This window comes from Elephas maximus, chromosome 3 (assembly GCF_024166365.1).
Source record: "Elephas maximus indicus isolate mEleMax1 chromosome 3, mEleMax1 primary haplotype, whole genome shotgun sequence".
NCBI classification, from domain to species: Eukaryota; Metazoa; Chordata; class Mammalia; order Proboscidea; family Elephantidae; genus Elephas; species Elephas maximus.
Genome location: NC_064821.1, coordinates 819,525 through 841,304, shown reverse-complemented (window position 1 = coordinate 841,304; position 21,780 = coordinate 819,525). Strand labels below are relative to the sequence as shown.

General features: G+C 63.0%; 2 protein-coding genes across 5 annotated transcripts in view; one reads left to right on the top strand and one right to left on the bottom strand.

Annotated features, from left to right (window-relative positions):
• The window catches only part of SBNO2 (strawberry notch homolog 2), a 64,868-nt gene extending 47,393 nt beyond the window's left edge, over window positions 1–17,475 (top strand). For 3 of the 4 annotated variants that reach the window (XM_049876114.1, XM_049876112.1, XM_049876115.1), the window contains 27 exons: window positions 1,554–1,637; window positions 1,853–1,949; window positions 2,389–2,549; window positions 2,642–2,775; window positions 2,883–2,973; window positions 3,474–3,617; window positions 5,630–5,747; window positions 6,218–6,323; window positions 6,729–6,882; window positions 7,712–7,888; window positions 8,163–8,260; window positions 9,218–9,300; window positions 10,286–10,534; window positions 10,905–11,074; window positions 11,589–11,720; window positions 12,879–13,014; window positions 13,126–13,238; window positions 13,391–13,462; window positions 13,564–13,672; window positions 14,310–14,384; window positions 14,502–14,645; window positions 14,796–14,890; window positions 14,994–15,086; window positions 15,211–15,342; window positions 15,540–15,616; window positions 15,853–16,043; window positions 16,147–17,475. In XM_049876114.1, coding sequence (XP_049732071.1) covers window positions 1,554–1,637; window positions 1,853–1,949; window positions 2,389–2,549; window positions 2,642–2,775; window positions 2,883–2,973; window positions 3,474–3,617; window positions 5,630–5,747; window positions 6,218–6,323; window positions 6,729–6,882; window positions 7,712–7,888; window positions 8,163–8,260; window positions 9,218–9,300; window positions 10,286–10,534; window positions 10,905–11,074; window positions 11,589–11,720; window positions 12,879–13,014; window positions 13,126–13,238; window positions 13,391–13,462; window positions 13,564–13,672; window positions 14,310–14,384; window positions 14,502–14,645; window positions 14,796–14,890; window positions 14,994–15,086; window positions 15,211–15,342; window positions 15,540–15,616; window positions 15,853–16,043; window positions 16,147–16,661 — 3,750 coding nt within the window. In that variant the 3' untranslated portion in view covers window positions 16,662–17,475. The remainder of the gene's footprint in view (window positions 1–1,553; window positions 1,638–1,852; window positions 1,950–2,388; window positions 2,550–2,641; window positions 2,776–2,882; window positions 2,974–3,473; window positions 3,618–5,629; window positions 5,748–6,217; window positions 6,324–6,728; window positions 6,883–7,711; window positions 7,889–8,162; window positions 8,261–9,217; window positions 9,301–10,285; window positions 10,535–10,904; window positions 11,075–11,588; window positions 11,721–12,878; window positions 13,015–13,125; window positions 13,239–13,390; window positions 13,463–13,563; window positions 13,673–14,309; window positions 14,385–14,501; window positions 14,646–14,795; window positions 14,891–14,993; window positions 15,087–15,210; window positions 15,343–15,539; window positions 15,617–15,852; window positions 16,044–16,146) is intronic. The other variant, XM_049876113.1, reaches the window with a different exon arrangement.
• Window positions 17,476–18,719: 1,244 nt separating this feature from the next.
• Window positions 18,720–21,090, bottom strand: GPX4 (glutathione peroxidase 4). Its single transcript, XM_049876119.1, has 7 exons — window positions 20,979–21,090; window positions 19,953–20,047; window positions 19,717–19,861; window positions 19,367–19,518; window positions 19,268–19,292; window positions 19,053–19,112; window positions 18,720–18,972 (listed from the first exon to the last, which is right to left on the bottom strand). Exons 1-7 carry the CDS (start codon window positions 21,060–21,062, stop codon window positions 18,940–18,942), a joined length of 594 nt encoding a protein of 197 aa, XP_049732076.1. The 5' UTR covers window positions 21,063–21,090; the 3' UTR covers window positions 18,720–18,939.
• Window positions 21,091–21,780: the final 690 nt, after the last annotated feature.

The window sequence follows — 21,780 nt, the reverse complement described above, 5'->3', positions numbered from 1 at the left end:
ACGGGGCAGTTCCGCTCTGTCACGTGGGGCCGCTGTGACTCAGCGTCACCCAACGACAACGACAAAGTACCATTCAGTGACGTTAATTGGATTCACCGCGTTGTGCAACTCTCGGCATTGTCTCCTTCTAGAAGTTTTTCACACAATTGTGTTTTAAGAGTGAGAACGTTCTAGAATGTCACAGACCCCGCTCTGGTCTCTACTGTGCTCCTGTGCTGTGGTCTGTACAGCGGGTGACTGGCCACAGCCCGGCCAGTCCCAGGTTCCGCACCCCTACAGCATCGGAGACCCCACCGTGCAGCCCAGTGTGGGCCATGTCCGCCCCCCACAGGACTCCTGGCAGTTCCCTAGATCCATGCTGTGGCCTTGGTGGCCACAGAGACAACTCCACTGCAGTCGTCCCCAGGATGGGGCCGTGCGGCCCCTCCACAGAGGCACCGTTATCTGTGTGGCCTCAGGCCTGTGGGGCCACCCCGTCCCCTGAGCTCTGGATGCTGTGTGGATCAGGGCCCAGAGCAGGTCCCTGTGCTGGTGGCCACTGCCCCCAGCTCTCACAGCCGCCCCCACGGGCCACACATGGCCAGGCCACACAGGTGCCCCCACCCACATGAGCACCAAGACAGTATTACTGGCCTTTGTCCCATGTCCCGAGTGCTGCTGCTGGGGCCTGGCACACAATAGGTCTCCAACAAGGGCACAACTCGTCTCCTAGAAGTATGCATTGGGTCTCCCAGAAGCACCCAGTGGGTCTCATGTGAGCACACAGTAGGCCTCTTGCGAGCACGGTGGGTCTCCTGCAAGCGCACACAATGGGTCCCCCCCAAGTGTACAGTGGGTCTCCTACAAGTACACAGGGGGTCTCCCTCGAGTGCACAGGGGATATCCAGTGAGCACACAGTGGGTATCCTGCGGGCACGCAGTAGGTCTGCCTCAAGCCCACAGTGGGTCTCCAGTGAGCACACAGTAGGTCTCCCTCAAGCACAAAGTGGGTCTCCTGCGAGCGCACACAGTGGGTCTACCTCAAGCACACAGTGATTTCCTACAAGCACACAGTGTGTCTCCTATAAGCACACAGTGGTGCTCCTTCAAGCATACAGTGGATATCCAGTGAGCACACAGTGGGTCTCCTGAAGGTGCACAATGGCTCTCCCTCAAGCACACAGTGGGTATCCAGTGAGCACAGAGTGGCTCTCCCTCAAGCACATGGTGGGTCTCTGGCACCAGACTGGACGGCAGCTCTCAGCCTGCCCCTGCTACACAGGAAAGGGGCATCTTGTTTATCTGTCAGAACTTGCAGCCCCTTCCCTGAGGCCAGCCTGGAGCCGGTGGGCGGGGGGAGGCAGGGTGTTGGCTGGGAGGAGGCAGAATGTACCCCCCAGGGAAGTGCCTACAGGTGCTTGAGGAACTGCTGCACCCCTCGTGGCCAGGAGGCCCTGGTGTGGGGCCAGGGGGCATGAGAGAGGGGGAAGGACGAGGCCTGAGCCAGGCAGGGGGCTTGTTGGGGTGAATCCTCTCCCAGCTTGTGGGCTGATTTCTTGTCTCCCCACCCCCAGCTCTTCCTGCCCACCAGGCCATTCTCAGGCCTTGAAGACCCTGTGTCCTCCCTCCCTGCCACCTCACTTCTCATCAGCTACCAGGTGAGCCCCCAGCACTGCCTTCCCCCTTACCCAGGGGCCTTGGGGGGACTCACACACACAGAAGCAGGGAGCATCCCATTCACAGATGTGGAAATTGGGTTGTGGAAGGCACCATGCAGGGTGGGTAAGTGGGTGGCCAGCAGAGGAGACGGTTGGGGTGCTGGGACCCTCCCCACCAGGCTTGGCGCCAGCAGCCCCCTAACACGGCCCCTCAGTCGCAGAGCCAGCCCGAGGAGGAGGACGAGGCTGAGGAGGAGGAGGCCGAGGAGCTGGGCCACACGGAGACCTACGCTGACTATGTGCCCTCCAAGTGTGAGTGCGAGGCCAGAGGGCTGCTGGCCCTAGGAGGCAGGCGGGGACACCGGGGGTGGGGGTCTGGCCCTGGGAGGCAGGCCAGGACACCAGGGGGCTGGCCCTGGGAGGCAGGCAGGGACATCGGGGTTGGGGGTCTGGCCCTGGGAGGCAGGCAGGGACATCGGGGGTGGGGGGCTGGCCCTGGGAGGCAGGCAGGGACACCAGGGGGCTGGTTCTGGGAGGTAGGCAGGGACACCAGGGGTGGTGTCAGTTGGTGTCCCGTTGGAATTCCAACAGCCATTCTCCATGCTGTTTGCAAAAGGCCAGAAACGGAGTAATTCTCCCTCCTGGCCCTGAACCCCCACTCACACTTCTTGAAGAAGCCCCAGCATCCCCAGGATGGTGTGGCTGCTCAGCCGGCCACAGTGAGCCCTGACCACCACCCCCCACCCTACAGCCAAGATCGGAAAACACCACCCTGACCGCGTGGTGGAGACCAGCACCCTGTCAAGTGTGCCACCTCCCGACGTCACCTACACACTGGCTCTGCCTGCCTCAGCCTCAGACAGTGGGGCACTGTCCGCCCTGCAGCTGGAGGCCATCACCTACGCCTGCCAGGTGGGTGCCCGGCCCTACCCTTGCTCCCAGGGGGACACACCCCAAGCCTTCCCTGTGCTGTCGCCCTGACTGTTCCCCCATCCCCCACACAGCAACATGAGGTCCTGCTCCCCAGCGGGCAGCGGGCTGGCTTCCTCATTGGGGACGGGGCCGGCGTGGGCAAGGGCCGCACAGTGGCTGGCATCATCTTGGAGAACTACCTGAGGGGCAGGAAGAAGTCCCTGTGGTGAGTGCCCCCCCCATCCCAGTCCACTCATGCTGAGGAGCCTCAGCAGGCCAGAGGGTGGGGACGGGGACCCCTGGACGTCCACCAGATGCCCGCTCCCCACCCAGGTTCAGCGTCTCCAACGATCTCAAGTATGATGCGGAGCGTGATCTGCGGGACATCGAGGCCCCCGGCATTGCTGTGCACGCACTGAGCAAGGTGGGGCGCTGTGGGACCCCTGCCACACCTTCCCATCCTCCTGCCCCCTCTTCTGCCTCTCAGAGGGTCCTACCTTGCCTTCCTGCCCTGCACACCCGGCACAGTGTTTCTAGAACAGCCAGTCTCCTCAGGCCAGCTGGTGCAAGCCTCTGGTCTCAGCTCTCATCTGCAGCCGGCAGGTCCAGGGGGCAGTGACATGGCCCTGGGGCTGCAGGTTCATCTCACTTGTTATCAGCCATTTGGCCTTCTCTGCCTCCACCACAGCAAAGCCCACTGCTGCGCTGTGCCCCACTCCTCTTGCTGGATGGTTGAGGGGGCCCCACGCAAGCTGAGCCTGAAGCCCACCTAGGGTGATGGAATCCTTAGACCATGTCTCCTGGGGGTCTCAGGGGCCCAAGGGCTGAGCTGCCCCAGTTCTAGCCCGTACTTTCACAAACGAGAACTGAGGCTCAGAGGGGAGCAGGGGCACCCACACGAGTGCATGTCTGCCCCTCCCCCAGATCAAGTACGGCGACAACACTACCTCAGAGGGTGTCCTCTTTGCCACCTACTCCGCCCTCATCGGGGAGAGCCAGGCCGGCGGGCAGCACCGCACCCGCATCCGCCAGATCCTTGAGTGGTGCGGGGCCGCCTTCGACGGCGTTGTATCCTTGTTGGGGGACCACACATAACCCACCGTCTCCGTGCACTCTTGGGTCCAGCCCAGCCTCCTGGCTTCAGAGCTGGATGTGTGACCAGACTCCAGCATGGCGTTTGCAGTGACGCCCCAAGGAGGCAGTGGCCACCGGTGGCCCCAAAGCTGGGAGGGTACTGCCTGACAGGAGGCCATGAGGGAGGACAGGGGCACTGCCCCTACTTCCCCCCTCCTTTCTGGGATGTGGTGGCTTGGGGGTGCCTGCCATGAAGGGTTCCACCGTCACGGGAGGCAGACAGCTCCCAAGGAAAGACCCCACTGGCCAAGCCCAGCGTCAGGCGTCACGTTGGTGACATGTCAAGGATCTGGTTGGCTGCCTCATCCAGGGCTCCCACAGGGGAGCCCGGCCCCCGCAACCATCCAGCAGAGACAGAAAGCCCAGCAGGGAGGCCTTTCCTCCCTCTTTCTCATCCTGTTCCTTGTGCTCTTGAAAGGTGTAAATACCTTCGCTTTCTGACCGACAGAGTCGTAGATAGTGTAAAGACCAGGAAAGTATGAGGTGGCTTGGGTGTTGTCCTGAGGTGGATACATTTTCCAGCGCTCTTTTGTTTTTTAATAATACTTTGTTGTGTTTTCGATGAAGGTCTACACAATAGTTTAGGCTCCCATTCCGTGATTTCTACACAAGTTGTTCAGTGAGATTGGTTAGGTTCTTCACAATGCGTGAACAGTCTCATTACTGCCGCTCTGGTTGTTACGTTTTTCCAACAGTTTTTGTCCTGCCAGGTGCCACTGGGTTCCCTTCCCTTCCCTCCCCAGAACAGCCCCCAGGTGGGAGCAGCGTACCCTCTCAGGCCCTTTTCTAGGTGTTTCTATACAGGCACCTATAGAGAAGCATCACTTGTATGTAAACGGGACCCTGTGTTATGTGTTGTCATTGTTGGCTGTTGTTGAGTCAGCCCCCAACTCATGGCGACCCATGCCGAACGCAACAAAATGCTGTCCAGTCCTGTACCATCTCCATGATCCGTTGCGGATTGGACTGCCATAAATCCGTAGGGTTTTCGTTGACGGTTTTTCAGAAGTGAATCGCCAGGCTTTTCTTCTTAGTCAGCCTGGAAGCTCCCCGGAAACCTGCTCAGCGTCCCAGCACCAGGCAGGCCTCCACTGATAGACGGGTGGTGGCCGCACAGGAGATGTGCTGGCCAGGAATCGAACCGAGATCTCCCACACAGAAGCCTGGTGATCTGCTCCTGTTAACGTTAAACAGCCAAGAAAACCCTGCGGAGCAGTTCTCCTCTGTAACACCCGGGGTTGCCATGAATTGGAATTGACTTGATGGCAACTGGTTTCTCCCCGCACATCTTTAGAACACGTTTTTTCTCAATACTATTTTTTAAAAGTTGACATAATTGCAGATGTATGTGCAGTTGTAAGAAAGAATTTAGAGGGTCAGTCCCAGGTGCCCTTCACCCAGTTTCCCCCAGTGGTGACATCTGACAAAGCCGTAGAGCCGTGTCACCACCAGGACACAGATGTGGGGATGTGGCTGCAGCCCCCACCTGCTTCCCTGAGATGGCCCCAGTTTCCTTGTGCTCACTGTGTCAGTATTGCCCCAGAGGTCTGCATGAGGCTGTCGTATGCCATGTTCTGTGTTCCTGTTGTGTGCTCGGGCCCTAGAACCTATCCCCCCCACCGCCCTGGCCTGGCGTAGCCCAAGGCGATGGTCCCCCCTAGAACCTATCCCCCCCACCGCCCTGGCCTGGCGTAGCCCAAGGCGATGGTCCCACCTAGAACCTATCCCCCCAACCACCCTGGCCTGGCGTCGCCCAGGGCAATGGCCCCTTCAGCAGATTCCCTCCCAGGAGCGATGCTGCCAAGTCCCAAGTAAGATGAGATGTGGCAGGGCCTGTAATGGGCTGAGGGCCTTTGCCCCCTACCAGGAAGGCCTTAGTGGTCAGGGCCAGGGCCCCTGGGGGTTGCCTGTGGTCCCAGGACAGTCCTTAACCTGCGCCCACTCAGATCGTATTTGACGAGTGCCACAAAGCCAAGAATGCCAGCTCCACCAAGATGGGCAAGGCCGTCCTAGACCTTCAGAACAAGCTGCCTCTGGCCAGGGTTGTCTACGCCAGTGCCACAGGTGAGGAAGGCCAGGGGCAGGAAGGGGCTGGAGCAGAGAGTGGGCAGGCAGTAGGGTCAGCTGGCTGGATTGCACATGCCACTGTTGATTAGCAGTGTCTGTGATTGATCTCACTTGCTACCATCAATTAGCAATGCCTGCCTTGGTACAGCCATGGAGGAAATGTCCCATTTGCTGTGTACCTGCCATGCTGGTCTGCACCCCAGCTTTCCTCGGGCTCTGGCCTAGTAGGGCTCATGTTCCCCAGGGCAGCAGTAACTTCCACAGTCCCATGCCAAGCCCCTCCTCCACCAAACATAGCCGTGACTCCAGCCCTTCTTGGCACCCCCTGGCTGTGGGGACTTCACCGAGACCCTCAGCCCCCTGTATGTGGTCTTCACGGGGCTCATTCTGGGGTGGTATTGAGGCCCCCAACCCTGACCTTGCTGAGTTGGGTGAGTTGATGCCGCCTTCCTGCACCTACCACCCAGGTGCCTCTGAGCCACGGAACATGATCTACATGAGCCGCCTGGGCATCTGGGGCGAGGGCACGCCCTTCCGCACCTTCGAGGAGTTTCTGCACGCCATCGAGAAGAGGTGAGTGCCCGTCCTGCACCTGATGGGGGCCTGGTAGTAGGCTGGGGCACCTTCCCAGCTCCCCTCTCTGTACTGGACACTCCACGTGGCAGCCAGAGGGGTCTTCAAATGTGAACTGCATCCTTTCTGTCTAGTGCTGCTCTCAGAAGAGACCCTTCCCCCTCGCCAGGCCCTCTGACCCTCTACACTCCTGCTCCAGCCCCTCCTTGGCCCCACCCAGTTAACTTCTCTGTGTTCTCTGGTCCACCAGGCTCTTATGGCCACAGGGCCTTTGCACATGCTGTCCTTCCAGTGTCAAGGCTGGCTCTTTCTCTCCCTCTGGGTCTCAGCCCTGGTGTCAGCTCCATCCCTAGGTGGCCCCAGCATGGGCACTCAGGGGCTCTGTGTCCATCTGTCTGTCCTCAGGGGTGTGGGTGCTATGGAGATCGTGGCCATGGACATGAAGGTCAGTGGCATGTACATTGCACGCCAGCTTAGCTTCTCTGGAGTCACCTTCCGCATCGAGGAGATCCCACTGGCCCCAGCCTTCGAGCGTGTCTACAACCGCGCGGCCCTTCTGGTAAGTGTGGCAGCCGGGGGCTCTGCTGCAGAGAGGCACTGTGCGTGGTCCTGGGTTTCCACGACACCCCTCATCCTGCTGCAGCACCTCCCTTTGCTGCATCCTTGGGGACGTGACAGGCTGTCCAGTTATGGGGAGAACACAGCCACTGTGCCCCTCTGCTTCCGTGAGCATGAACCGAGCCCGCTACCCACAATCTCCTGAGGCCTTTGCCCCCAGGTTGTAGTCGAGAGCCCACAGTGACAGGCTCCTGTTGTTCTTACAGATTACACGTACGCAGCACCAGCCCTCCGAGCATCAGGCCCTGCCTGTATTTGGGGTGATTTCTTAGGGTCACACTAAAGCAGGGTCTCTCTCGGTACTGCTGACATGAGGCCAGGTCTTTCTCTGGGGTGGGGGTGTCCTGTGCACTGCAGGGTGTGGAGCAGCATCCCTGGCTTCCACCCACTTGATGCCACCAGCCCCCCGATCACGATACCCACAAATGTCCCCAGACGTCATCAAGTGTACCCTGGGGGCAAAATCACCGCAACGAGAACCCATGGGTTAGGGGATCCCACTGACCCCCAAGAAACTCTCCTATAATCATCCTGACTTCTTAGGACGTGCTCACATTTAAATCCACACACTGAGTGGGGAGGAGAGAGGAGGAAAATCACAGGAGCTGGAGGGTCACCCCAGTTTACATCTGACTCATTGGGCATTTAACGTTTGTGACTGTGTAGGTCTAGGTAGCCCCCCAAAATCGGTAGGCCGGCAGTCCCAGGGGCGCCAGGGTAGGCGGGACATCCCTGGTATGGGTGCTTGCTCAGCCCCGCTGTCCTTGCAGTGGGCCGAGGCCCTGGGCGTGTTCCAGCAGGCGGCCGACTGGATCGGCCTGGAGTCGCGCAAGTCCCTGTGGGGCCAGTTCTGGTCCGCCCATCAGCGCTTCTTCAAGTACTTGTGCATCGCTGCCAAGGTCCACCGCCTGGTGGAGCTGGCTCGCGAGGAGCTGGCCCGCGACAAGGTGAGGGCAGAGGGGGCTGGTCCTGGCCCAGGTGCTGGGAGGCCACGGAAGGCGGGGTAGGGGTGGGGTGGGGGGCTGACCCAGGACAAGGTGAGGGGGGCGAGGGTGGTGCTGGCCTAAGGCAGTGTGGGCAGGAGAAGGTTGGGGGGCTGCCAATCCAGGAAGAATGGGGCAGGGCGGGGTGGGGCTGCACCGGACAAGGGGGTGGGCCTGGATGAGCTCAGGGCCGCTGACTACCACCCCCTGCCTGACCCGGCTGGCCCTCCATCCGCAGTGTGTGGTCATTGGGCTGCAGTCCACGGGCGAGGCCCGCACCCGTGAGGTGCTGGATGAGAAGGATGGGCACCTTGACTGCTTCGTCTCAGCTGCCGAGTGAGTGACTGCAGCCTGGCAGGAGGGGCCGTCTCAGCTCTGAGGGTCCTGTGCGCTGTCTGCCTGGACAGCAGCACCCTCCCTGTGTAACCTCTGCAGGCGCGCAGCCCCCTGGGCCTCACCTGGGCCAGGGGTGGTCTGAGGCAGTGGGCTGGCAGGAGCAGACACGCAAGACCAAAGCAAGCGTGTGCATTGAGCCCAGGCTGGCCACCAGGGGACACTGATGCTGCCTGGGGTGTCTGCCGGGGTGCAGGGCCCTGCAGACCCAGCCAGCACCGGGTGGGTTCGCTCAGAGTGGGCTCAGCCCTCAGAGGCCTTTAGCCCCGGGGCGACCATGGCCAGTGGGGCAGACGGTGCTGGAGGTAGGCTCCAGGCACATACACCCTCCTGCATAGACCTGGATTTGTGGGTCTGGTTTCGCAGCCCCTGCCCTGCTCCCCCTCATCGTCTAGGGCTGGAATGTCACCAGTGCCCCATCCCAGGAGCTGGCATCTTCGGCCACCACCTTGGCCCTGGCAGGCAGGCAGCCTGTGCGGCCAGAGCTGTGTGCAGCATCCAGCCTCACTAAGGTGGCCCTTTAATGGTGGAAGAGGAAGGGGGACTAAGAGGCGGGAGTCCTACCCAGCCCAGACCTGCCCTCCTCCTCCCTTCCATCAAAATCTCACTCCCTGAGGGCCGTGCTGTGGTCCCCGCAGGAGGCAGAAGCAGCCCTCTGGCTCCCTGGGCTCTGCTGCCACCTCAGAGTCCCTGAAGTGAGACCCCTGCCTGCCCCGCAGCCTGTCGTCAGGCCTAGCCCCTTCCCTGGAGAGGCCGAGGGCAGCAGGAGCCTGGCCGCAGCAGAGCCCCGTGCTCGCCATGGGGTCGACCCATCCTAGGCCCCGCAGGGTCCCCTGCAGTCGACCGCCCAGGTCCGCGGAGCGTGGCCAGAGCAAGCATGACTCTGCGTATCCCTTCCAGAGGCGTCTTTCTGTCGCTCATTCAGAAGCACTTTCCTTCAACCAAGAGAAAGCGAGACAGAGCCGCGGGCAGTAAGAGAAAACGTAAGAGCACATCCCTGCTGCGGCCTCTGGCCTCGCCGCCTCCCCGGCTTCTCGCTGCCGCCTGTGCCTGCTGCCCCCTCTCTCTGGGCCAGGTCCCCCCACCACTGACCCCCGGCTCATGAGGGGATAGCCCCAGGGGCAGGGTGTCTTCATTCTCTGCAAATGAGCAGTGTAGGACAGCTGAGCAGAGGGACACGTGGCTCCCAGGCCCACCCTGGGCACCCTGGTCACCCAGAGGTCCCGAGTTAGCAAACCTGAGTGCTGGCAGGGACACAGCAGCCCTGGCGCCATGGCCCTCAGTAGGCAGGGCCCCGGGAACTGCTTAGCACAAGCCCCATCCACATGGCTTGAAACACACTGGCCGTGTGGATTAGGGTTAGGCCAGGAGGAAGCATCCCCATTATGGGAAGTCATGGCCTTAGCAAATGTGAGATGCTAGGTCCACCGTCATCCCAGCTATCCCAGCTCAGGATGGGAAGGGGCCCAGAGAACCAGAGAGCCTCGTGAGGTCACACAGCCTGGGGACAGAGCCGGGACCCACCCCCTCCCCCCCAGACAGGCACTGGGCCCCCTAGCCTGGCCATCAGGGCCTGTATGTGGACAGCAGAGTCGCACTTGGTCCCTTGATCAAGTCCCTCGAAGGTCCAGGTGTGCGGTCTTCCCACGGCCCCATGTACACCATCTCGTCTGGCCTGGAGGAGGGACACTGGGGTTAGAATGGACCCTGACCCTGCTCCAACCCAGCGGTGGTACAGCAGTTTCCATGAGCGAAGGACCAGGGACAGCCGGGTAGAGGCACCTGTGGTACCGTTTGTCCCAGGCCTTTCAGGAGCGGGGCTCCAAACTGCTTTGTCCCCGACAGCCCCTTCCCCACGGGGCTCGCTGCACTGGCTTCTCTCTGCTGCCTCTGGCTCTTGCTGCCTCCTGCTCCTGCTCCTGCCGAGCCCACCTGCCAGCCCACGGTGACCCTGTCCCCTCCCCACAGGGCGGCCCCGTTGCCGGGGGGCCAAGGCTCCCCGGCTGATGTGTGAGGCGGCGGGTGTAATCCGCGTCAGCGACGACAGCAGCACCGAGTCGGACGCCGGCCTGGACAGCGATTTCAACTCCTCCCCCGAGTCCCTGGTGGACGACGACGTGGTCATCGTGGACGCCATCGGGCCCCCTCTTGACGACCGAGGTGAGGGCCAGCCCGTCGTCCACTGGCTGCTTCATCCAGCTCTTCAGCACCCAGCAGGTGGGCCCATCAGCCCTGTCCCGAGCCAGCCCTGTCCCGAGCTAGGCCTGTCCCAAGTGCTTGGCCTGCCTGAGGGTGGACTGCACTCCTGCCCCAAACTACAGATGGGGAGACTGAGGCTCCGAGGAGGGAAGTGAGGGCCACACAGGTGTTTCAAGGCAGAGCAGAGTTTAGACCTGGGCAATCAGGTGTCAGGGAGAATGTTCCTGACCCCACCCTTGCCCTGTGCCTGTCAGTCAGGAGCCCAGCGGTTGTGTAGCACCCAGACTCTGAACCCTCTCCGGTCCTCGTCTCTCATCTGTCCCTGTCTGACCCTCACCTGCTCTCTCTCGCCCCTCCCTGACCCTTTACACCACCCCCCCACCCGCAGTCCCTCTCTGCCCCCAACAGCGGGACCTGCAGGGCCCAGGTGTGCTGGAGCGGGTGGAGCGGCTGAAGCAGGACCTGTTGGCCAAAGTGCGTGACCTGGGTCGGGAGCTGCCCGTCAACACCCTGGATGAACTAATTGACCAGCTCGGGGGTCCCGAGTGCGTGGCAGAGGTGAGCGTGGGAGGACTGGCTGCCTGGGACAAAGGTCTCAGACTGGGCTGGCTCTCGTGCTCCGTGCTGGCCAGCCTGCATCCCAGCCCCCAGGCCAGGCTGGTCCAGGGCTCTCCCTGGCACAGACCCCAGCCCCACCTTCCCAGGGCCGGGCGGGCTCCCTCAGCCAGGCTGCCTGCCCTGTGCTGCCTTGAAGTGCTAGAGCGCAAGGTTCGGGGTGTGCTTCCAGGGTCCTGTAGACCTGACCCCTCCTGGCTCCTCCCTCCCTGCCTGCTCTCATCCATTTTGTCTTTGCGTCCCACGTGTTTCTGGGGCCACTCAGGTGTGTTTAGGCGCAAGGAGAGCCTTGTTTGCCCGGCTGCGAGCCCCCCACTGACTCACCAGGCCCAGCTCAGGGCAGGAGCCTCCCAATTCGGCCTTTGGTGGGGGGAGGTGTGGAAACTGAGGGTCAGGAGGGGCAGGCCCTGGGCAGCCACACTGCTGACAGCCTGCCCTGCTTCCGGCGTGGCCACAGATGACGGGCAGGAAAGGCCGTGTGGTGTCCAGGCCCGACGGGACTGTGGCCTTCGAGTCACGGGCAGAGCAAGGCCTGTCCATTGACCATGTGAACCTCAGGGAGAAGGAGCGCTTCATGAGCGGCGAGAAGGTGGGCGGGGCTGGGGCGTCTGAGGGGTGGGAGGTGGGCAGGGCCGGGGCTTCTGAGGGATGGGGAGGTGGGCGGAGCTGGGGTTTCGGGGGTGGGGTGGGCGGGGCCTTATTTAAGGAGCCTCCTTTTTCTCGACAAACCCTGGTGGCATAGTGGTTAAGAGTTCAGCTGCTAACCAAAAGATCGGCAGTTCAGATCCACCAGGTGCTCCTTAGAAACCCTATGGGGCAGTTCTGCTCTGTCCTACAGGGTCAGTAAGAGTCGGAATGGACTCCATGGCAATGGGTTTGGGTGTTTTTGGTGTCTTCCTGACACCATGGGCCTGGATTCTCCTTGGGTCAGAGGTGGTGCAGAGGCCTGAGAGGTCCCTGGCAGTGTCCCTGTGTGGGTGTGTGCATACACGTGTGTGGCTGGCCGTGTGTGTGTCTGTTGGTGTGGATGTACACGTGTGTAATGTCGGTGTGCACATACACGACTGTGATATGTGCCGGTGTGAACATATACGTGTGTACACGTGTGTTGGTATACACGTACATAAGCGTGCATGTGTCGGTCTCCCCATATACATGAGTGTACGTGTGTGTTGGTATGGACATATACTTGCGTGTGTAATGTGTGCCGGTATGAACATACATGTGTGTACGTGTGTTGGTATGTACATACACGTAAGCGTGCTCACGTGTCGGTATACACGTGTGTAATGTGCCAGTGTCCACATATACATGTGTGTAATGTGTGTCCGTATACACATATACACGGATGTGTACGTGTATGCACATCCATGTGTACAAGCATGTGTGTGCATGCGTATTTGTGGTCCAGACTGCCCAGCCTGTCTGGGCTGCATCTGCTGACAGGGGTGGCCCAGATGGCCACCTCTAAGCTCTCAGGGAAGCGCACGAATAAAAGCCACCACCCCCACCCCGCCACAGTGACTTCAGTGAGGTCTCTAGACCCTTCAGTGGCCCTTTTACTTTATACACACGTGGGCTCCCACCAAAGAAACAGTCCTCCTGGAATTGGGGCATCACAGGGACCCTTCCACTGGGAAATGGGTTCACCGTCTAGGTGACCCGGAGCATGAGTGAGGGGTGAGCGTGCAGGGGGCCCTGCCCTGGCCCACCCCGGCCCACCCCAATGTCTGCGTTTTGGCCCCAGCTCGTGGCCATCATCTCGGAGGCCTCGAGCTCAGGCGTCTCCCTCCAAGCGGACCGCCGGGTGCAAAACCAGAAGCGGCGGGTCCACATGACACTTGAGCTGCCCTGGAGCGCTGACCGTGCCATCCAACAGTTCGGTGAGCCCCAACTCGTGGGCCCACCCCTGCCTCAATGGGCCCGCCCCTGCCCCAACTTGTTCCCCAGTCCTGCTGGGCCACAGGTCCCTAAAAGCCTTCTGTCTCTCTAAGGCCGTACTCACCGGTCCAACCAGGTCTCGGCGCCTGAGTACATCTTTCTCATCTCGGAGCTGGCCGGGGAGCGGAGGTTTGCCTCCATCGTGGCCAAGCGCCTGGAGAGCCTGGTGAGTAGGCAGGCTTCAGAGGCCTGTCCGGAGGGCACGCTGGAGGGGGAGGGGGCGTGGCCCGGGGAGCTGGTTAGGGCAGCTGGGGCATGGAGCGCCAGGCGGAGGAAGGCGCGTGGGCTGTTAGGCAGACTGTCACCCCTTCCTGGCAGGGGGCTCTGACCCACGGAGACCGCCGAGCCACTGAGTCCCGGGACCTGAGCAAGTACAACTTCGAGAACAAGGTATCAGCAGGACAGGGGTGACTGAGAAGAAAGGGGGTTGCGGACTGCTGAGCCCACCCCTCAGGCCGGCGTCTGACCTGGTCCCCCGCTTTTCTGTACAGTATGGTGCCCGGGCCCTGCACTGCGTCCTCACCACCATCCTAAGCCAGACAGAGAACAAGGTGCCCCTGCCCCGGGGATACCCAGGAGGGGACGCGGCCTTTTTCCGGGGTGAGCCCTGGGGGTACACGTACAGGAGGGAGTCTTTGGGAAGGCAGCGGGAGGGGACAACAGATCATAAGGTCCTGGGGTAGGTTAGAACTCCCCCCACCCCCCACTCACAAAGGGGCCACTTACGGTCAAGGGGAGTGGATCCTGGTGCGTTTCCGGGGAGCCAAGGAGCATGCTCCTCTGTCTGCTTGGTGGAGGCAGAATAAAGGAGAAAGAACCAAAGGCTGATGTCCCACCGGGACCCAGGCTGCCAATGCACCCCTCCGGTCCCCAGGAGAGCCTCCACTGCGTTCAAATTCAGGGCCCCCCAGTCCCCCCTCAGGTTTCTGATGCTGGCAGGGTGGTGGGCCACCCCAGTCCCCTCACGGGAAGCCCACCCTGCCTGTGCCCAGTTGGTGCTACAACGCCTTCTCTCCCAGAACTAAGGCCCTGTTCTACAGATGGGGAAATAGAGTTTCTCCGAAAGCTGGGGGGGATCCAGAGTCGGCTGGCTCCTTCCTCAGCATGTCCTTGGGGAACAGGAGGGGACTGGGAGGGTGGTCACCCTGTCTGGGGCATCGTAAGAGCTGAGGCCTAAGGCCGTGGGAGGCTTGCGGACTGGTGGGGCAGTGGACGACCCCTCTTCGCCCCGCCCCAGACATGAAGCAGGGCCTGCTGTCGGTTGGAATCAGCGGGCGGGAGTCTAGGTCCGGCTGCCTGGACGTGGAGAAGGGTGAGTGTCCCTCGGGGCTGCCCAGGGAAGGAGACCCCTTCTGTGGGACCACTATCAGGGTGGGGTGGGGCTCCTAGTCCTGCCTCCTAGGGTGATCCTCCCTCCTCGCCTGCCCAGACTGCTCCATCACCAAGTTCTTGAACCGTATTCTGGGCCTGGAGGTCCACAAGCAGAACGCACTCTTCCAGTACTTCTCGGACACCTTTGACCACCTCCTGGAGGCAGACAAGAAGGAGGGCAAATACGACATGGGCATCCTGGGTGAGGGGCACAGGGGATGCGAGCATCTGGGGGGCACCGGTGGGAGGCGCTGCATGGGGACGTGGGCAAGGGCTGTAGGCGGGAGAGGGGTGAGGTCTGAACAGGCCCAGGCTGGTGGGCCTCTGATCCCAAACCTGGTCTCCTCCCCAGACCTGGCCCCGGGTGTCGACGAAATCTACGAGGAGAGCCAGCAGGTGTTCCTGACGCCTGGGCACCCCCAGGACGGACAGGTGGTCTTCTACAAGGTTAGCAGGAACTGCCCTGCTCCACTGGCCCAGCCCCATCACCCTGTCACTGTCCCTACTGACTTCCTGGACTGCCCTGATAACGGTCCTTGTGTGGTGGCAGATCAGTGTGGACCGAGGCCTCCGCTGGGAGGAAGCATTTGCCAAGTCATTGGAAATGACGGGCGTGTATGACGGCTTCTACCTCTCCTACAAGGTGGGCAGCTCCCGTGCCCTGCTTACCTACTCTCTCCCTTCCCTTTAGTCCTTACTCCCACGCTCCGGCGAGCCCTGTACTGGGTCAAGCCCTGTTTCCCGTCCTTATGCCCCCTCCCCACCAGGTACGTGGCAACAAGCCAAGCTGCCTGCTGGCGGAGCAGAGCCGCGGCAAGCACTTCACTGTGTACAAACCCAACATCGGCCGGCAGAGCCAGCTGGAGACCCTGGACAGCTTGTGCCGCAAATTCCACCGGGTGAGGACACGGTGCCGCTGGGTGGGGGGTCTCGGGCAACCCATCCTCCCTTGGCCGGCCCTGCAGCCCCCACACCACCTGGAGGGGCCGCAGGTACAGGGCGCGCAGGGCACGCCGTGGGCGGCAGTTTCCCACTTGTCCGGCCGCCTGCCGCAGGCCCTGGAGTCCTCCAGAGGCTCAGGCGGCTGTGTCCCCAGGTCACTGCGGAGGAGGCCCAAGAACACTGGGAGAACAGCTACGGCTTCTCGCTTAAGCACTGCAGCCACAAGGCCTGGTGAGGGCAAGCAGGTGGCCGGAGGGGCTGGTCACGGGGTGCTGGCCGAGTGGGTGGGGTGGGGGGGTCTTCCTTGAACAGGTCTCCGTGGCCCCCAGTTCTCTCACCTCATCCTCTAGGGTGGCTGTATGATAGGGTGTCAGGCAGGGGAGAGTGAGGAGCAGGGCACGTGGGGCGCCTCGGGGATCCCTGAGGAGTGGCTGAGCCCCGCCCCATCCCGCCCCACCTTGGCGCAGGAACGGGCACTGCCGACTGGTGCAGGAAGGCAAGGACTGCGTGCAGGGCCTGCGCCTACGGCATCACTACATGCTGTGCGGGGCGCTGCTGCGCGTGTGGGGCCGCATCGCCGCTGTTATGGCCGATATCACCAGCAGCAGCTACCTGCAGATCGTGCGTCTCAAGACCAAGGACAAGAAAAAGCAAGTTGGTGAGCGGCAGGGGCAGGGTTCCCGGTGAGTGGCGGGGCTGCAGGGGTTGGGGGCGAGGTCCCCAATGACCCTGATGTCATTCTCTGGCCCGCCCGCCTTCAGGCATCAAGGTCCCCGAGGGCTGCGTGCGCCGCGTGCTGCGGGAGCTGCAGCTGATGGACGCAGACGTGAAGCGCAAGCGCGCGCGCGGCTTGGGCCTCCCCGCGCCACCGCTGCCTGCCCCTCGTCCGCTCACACTGCCCTGCGGCCCTGGCGAGGTGCTGGACCTGACCTACAGCCCACCGGCCGAGCCTTTCCCCCCGGCCCCGCACTTCACCTTCCCGCCACTGCCCGCCGAGCCTCCCGCACCCGCGGGTCCTGGCCTGCTGCTGGGCCCACCAGATCCCGCGGCGCACCCTGGGGCGCTCCCCACTGACTCCTGCGAACTGCTACACCTGGGCTGTGACATCAACTTCAAGGAGGTGCTGGAGGACATGCTGCGCTCGCTGCGCGCTGTTCCGGCCGCCGAGCCCCCCGGCCCACCGGTACCTGGCGCCGGCACGGGGGCAGCGGGGGGCAGCGGGGGCCCGGAGCGGCAAAGCGTCATTCAGTTCGGGCAGCCCTTTCCCAACTCGTAGGCCGAGCACACGCAGCCCCAGCGGCGGGGTGCCTTCGGGACAGAATCTTATTTATGTGCTGGGTGACTCGTGTCTATCTAAGTGAGCGCGGGTTCTCTCCCACGAATCGGGCAGTGAGCAGGGCCGAGGTCCCCTGTGACTACTGAGGAGGGGGCGCGGCCCCATCCAGCCCACTGGGCCTCACTGCAGTGCCTTCCCCCAGCCAACCCTCCAAGGGCTGGCTGGGACAGCCGGTGCCTGGGCAGCACCCCCCCAGATGGGGGTCAGTTCTGGGGGGGGGGGTCATCAGGGGCCCCATGCAGGCCACCCTGCACAGGACTGAGGGTGTCCGGGGCCAGCACAGGACTGGGGGTGTCCGGGGCCAGCACAGGCCCTGGGAGTGGGGTCCCAGGATCCTCTGCCCCTCTTTCTTGACCCCCCCGCCACCATCACTATAGGTAGGGGCCCTGGGCCAAGGGCCCCCAGCTCTACCACACCCACGTTATAAGGCCCCATCCTTGGTCAGGTGAACCCCAGAAATCCGTGAAACTGGGTGGTCCCAAGAGCTGGAGACTCAGGAAACCCCAGGTGCTCAGGGCCCCTGCCAACTGTTGGCTCCAGGGCACGCCCCTGTTAATATATGCAATGCCCCCACCCGCCCAGCCGCCTTTGCTCCCTAAATTATTGCCTGGCCGCCTCCCCCAGGCCCTGGGAATCTGCTCTCAGGGTGGGCTGGCGCAGGGGCTTCCTTTCTATTATAGTGTATTTATAATGAATTCCAGTGTATATATGTAAAGAGATCTTTTTTAAATATATGTGCCTTTTGACTATTTCCCACACCGTTTGGTTCTCTGGCCCAGGCTGTTTGTGTCTGCGTGGGAGACCGGAACTGGGGAGATGACAAGGACTGAGGGGTCTGGCTGCCGGAGGTCCCACTGGAGATGGCAAGAGTCCCAGGGGCTTTGGCTCTGCCCAGGGTGACTCCGGGGGTAAAAACTCCCTCTGAGCCATCTTGTCAATCACTGCCTGATCCCCAGGCCCACCACTGCCTCTCCCTGGGACACAAGGGTTCACCCCTCCCTAGGAGGCCATTGTGCATTGTGTGGACGTTGAGTCTCTGCCCAGTCTCTGGCTTGTCCTGGACCCAGGGCCTGGCACCCGACAGTACCCGGAATTGTTCCTGGAACCTTGGTATTTGGGACTGCAGTCTACAACAATTTCGTCCCAGGGTTTCTGCAGGGGATTGGTTCATGTGAGGGACCACCCCAGTGGTTGGGGGGGCTTGCCAAGACAGCCAGGCCCCAGCCCTGTTGCTGTCCAGTCCAGGAGGTAGCCTGGAAGAAAATGCACCCATGCATCCATGGGAGCACCTAGGCTCCATCAGAGAAAGGGGGGGCACTTTGGCCAGAAGCCCCATAGCCTCAGCTCGCAGGCCCCTTCTTGGCGAGGCAGGAAGTAGGCAGAGACCCTGCAGAAAGTGACCTGGGACCCCCCCTCCAGGGGACCATAGGATTCCTAGCCCCCTCCCAGCCTGAGGATCCCCACCCCCAGCTGCTGGTTCTCCCTGGGAGGGGGCAGGTGGTCTCAACCGCCCAGCTATCCCCTGGGTAGGCCCACCTCCCACGAAACAGAGGGGCAGGTCTCCTGAGCTCCCTGTGAAGGGGAGCTGAACATCCTCCTGCAAGCTGCTGAGCCCACAGCCCCCGGCTCTGGCCTGGTAGGGCCACAGGTGGTCATTGCACGAGGCCAGTCCCAGAGCAGGGGACTGACCCACCACACTGCACAGACGGCTTTAAGGATTCACAGGGCAGACTGAAGCCACCAGGGTCAGCCCAGAACGGCTGTCTCTCGGGTTAATGCTGGTCAGGGAGGGTAGCCAGTTAGGAGGGTTTATTTCCTCAGGATCGGCTCCCCTGTGTCTGGCTCTGTCAAGCCCAGCAGGCTTAGAAGCAAAGGGGTGGAGCCCAATGACCCAGATCTGTGCAGTGGGGCAGGGGGTGGGCGGGACGGCAGAAGCAACCACCTGCACCTGCCCTGGAACCAGGAGGAGCCCCCTAGGAGACAGGAGGTGCCAGCAGGCCAATGTGAACATTTTATTCCATAAGGCGAAAAGGGGGACGCCCAAGGTGGGCCACTGAGACCTTCCTCCGGCAGAGGTGCACGCCAGGTTCTCGGGTCTGCCTCACCAGCGGGCTGGTTTGCAAGCAGGCCGTCATGGGTGCCGGGTGGAAGGCTTGAGAAGCGCAGAGGCCATGGGCAGGGAGGGGTTGCACGGGTGGATGGGTGGGCACTCGTGGGACTAGAGGTAGCAGGGCAGGTCCTTCTCGATCACCTATGGTGGGGAATATGAAGGTCAAAGTCTTCCTCTCCCCGCGCCCCCGCCCCTACCCGGGTCCTCAGAGTGCCACCTACCAGGGGCTCCTCCATGGGACCGTACCGCTTCACCACACAGCCGTTCTTGTCGATGAGAAACTACGCGAATGGGGGCAGTGTCAGCAACAGGAAGATCATGGGGTAAAGGGACCGGGCACGGGGGCCAGAGGGGAACAGGGACAAGGGCAGGAGGAGGCACTGGACCTGGACACAGCCCTGTCCTGCTCCACCGGCCGTTATAACACAACCCTTACCTTGGTGAAGTTCCATTTGATTGCGCTGTAAAAGAAGAGCAGGGTCACCAGGGCTGCCCACCCACAGGCCCACCCTGCCCTCCCGGCCCCCTGACTCACTTCCCCAGGATGCCCCGCCCCTTGGGCTGGACTTTCATCCACTTCCACAGGGGGTGGGCGTCGTCCCCATTCACACAGACTTTGCTGAACATATCAAATTTGACGTTATAGCCGGCGGCGAACTCTTTAATCTCCGCGTTACTCCCTGGCTCCTGTGGCGACAGGGTGCTAGGGGTCACTGGCCTGGCAGCCCCCTCGGGTCCTCCTTCCTGCCTCACCCTACTTTCTGGAGCTGTAGCCCCCACCCCCCACCTCACAGATCCTTACCTCCTCCCTGTTCTGGGGTCCTGTGTTCCGCCCCACGCCCACCTCACCAGGCCTCTGCCGGCCCAGTGTCCCAGGCCACGCACCTGCCTCCCAAACTGGTTGCAGGGGAAGGCCAGGATCCGTAAACCACACTCAGCATATCGGGCGTGCAGGTCGACGAGCTGAGTATAGTTTACCTCTGTCTTGCCTCATTGCGAGGCCACGTTGGTGACGATGCACACGAAGCCCCTGCAGACAAGGTCACAGGGCCAAGGTCAGGCCACGCTGCCCCCCTCCTCTGCCTGTCACCCTCGATCCCTTCCCGGCCGCGGGTACGCACCGGTACTTGTCCAGGCTCACCATGTGCCCGTCGATGTCCTTGGCAGAGAACTCATGCATGGAGCGGGCGCAGCGCCAGTCCTCACGGGACGCGCACTGCAAGGCAAGGGGCACTGAGCGGCCGGGGTGCCCAACCCGGGGTCTGGGGGATCGGCACCCCAGGAAACCAGGGCCCCAGGGCAAGGTAAAGTAGACGTGCGTCCCCCCCCTTCTGGAGTGCTCACACCCCCGGCCAGCCCCACCCGGGCTGCAGGACACAGTGAAGCCACCCAGATAGGTCGAGGGAGCCCTGGTGGCCTAGTGGTTAAGGGCTCATCTGCTAACCAAAAGGTTGGCAGTTCGAATCCACCAGGTGCTCCTTGGAAACCCTAGGGGGCAGTTGTACTCTGTCCTACAGGGTCACTGAGTCGAAATCGACTCGACCTCAAAGGGTTGGGGAGAGCTCGAGGCCCCACGGGAGTGGGGGCCTGGCCGCCCTGGCTCCCGCGCTGCACGCCACCTTCCGCCGAGGGCGCGCCCTTCTGCGCCTGCACGCGCGGGCCTTCCGCCCGCCCGGGGCTCCGCGCCTCCGCCCACCCCGGCCCCTGCCCCGGCGCTGCGGGGGACCGGCCACCGCGCGGCCCATGTCGGCCGGTGTCGGGTCGCGCCAGTGCCCTGCGAGCGCCACGCCCGGGGGACAAAGGGCCGGTGGCCAGGGCGCCCGGACTGTGACGCCACGGCCCCGGGGCCTGGGGACAGCGGGCGGGGGAGGGGCGCGCGGCCCGGCGCGCAGCGGTCGCGCTGATCCGCGTTCCCCGCCCTCGCGCCCGCGCCCGGGCCCTCGCCGCCCCTCGACCCCGGGAGGGCGACCCGGGCCCCAACTGCCCCCGGCCCGGCCCTCCACCCGGCCTCCTGCCGAGCGCCCCGACTGGGCCCAGCGCTCGGGCCCGGCCCGGCGGCCGCGGGGAAAGGGAGCCGGGGGTCCGGCCCGGGGACAGAGCCGACGGCCCCGGAGGCCCGCCCGACGGCCCGGCCCGGCCGCGCTCACCATGGTGCTGGCCAGGCCGGGCGCCGCGAAGGCTCCGCACAGCAGCGCCGGCTTCAGCAGGCGGCAGAGGCGGCTGAAGCTCATCGCGGCGACGCCGGGGAGCCCGCAGCAGCGGCTCCTCCCCTCGCCCAGCCGGCCAATGGACGCGCGCCGCCGCCCCGCTCCGCCCCGCGCCCGGCCCCGCCCACAGGCGCTTTCATTGGCCGGTGCCGTGGTCGCCGCCAACGCGGGCCACGGCAGGCCAATAGAAGGCCGGGGTGAGGGGCGGACGGGGCGGACGGGGGCGGGGCCGGGGCCGCGGCCTTGTTGTTGTTGGCGACTACGCATGCTCTTCGGGGGCCGGGCCCGCGTCCACGCAGGCGGCGTCCACGCAGGCGGCGTCTCGGAGGGTTGCGGACGGTTACGCGGGTGGCTCCCCGCAAGGCGGGCGGAACGGCTTACAGCCTGGGGGGCGCCCCGGGAAGCCGTGCGTGGGGCTCCCCCTCGCGGGAAGTCGCCTCCGCTCTGAAAACTTGTGTTTTTGATTCATTAATAAAATCAAGCAGAGTTGGGCCGCAGTCCTGCCGGGTGGGCTGGGGCCGCCTTCCCCCACTCGGGGCGGCGTGTCGCCGTGGATGCCCCCTTTCGCTGCTCCCCTGAGAAGCACGGGGTCGCCGGGCCCCGAGGACAGTTAAGAAACGTTGCCCGAACCTCAGGGGTCCCTGTCCCACCCCCACCCCCCAGGTAACACACCCCGACACGCAGGTACGACACGCAGGTACACGCTCAGAAAACTCGAAACACCTGGAGGGCTGTCTTCCCG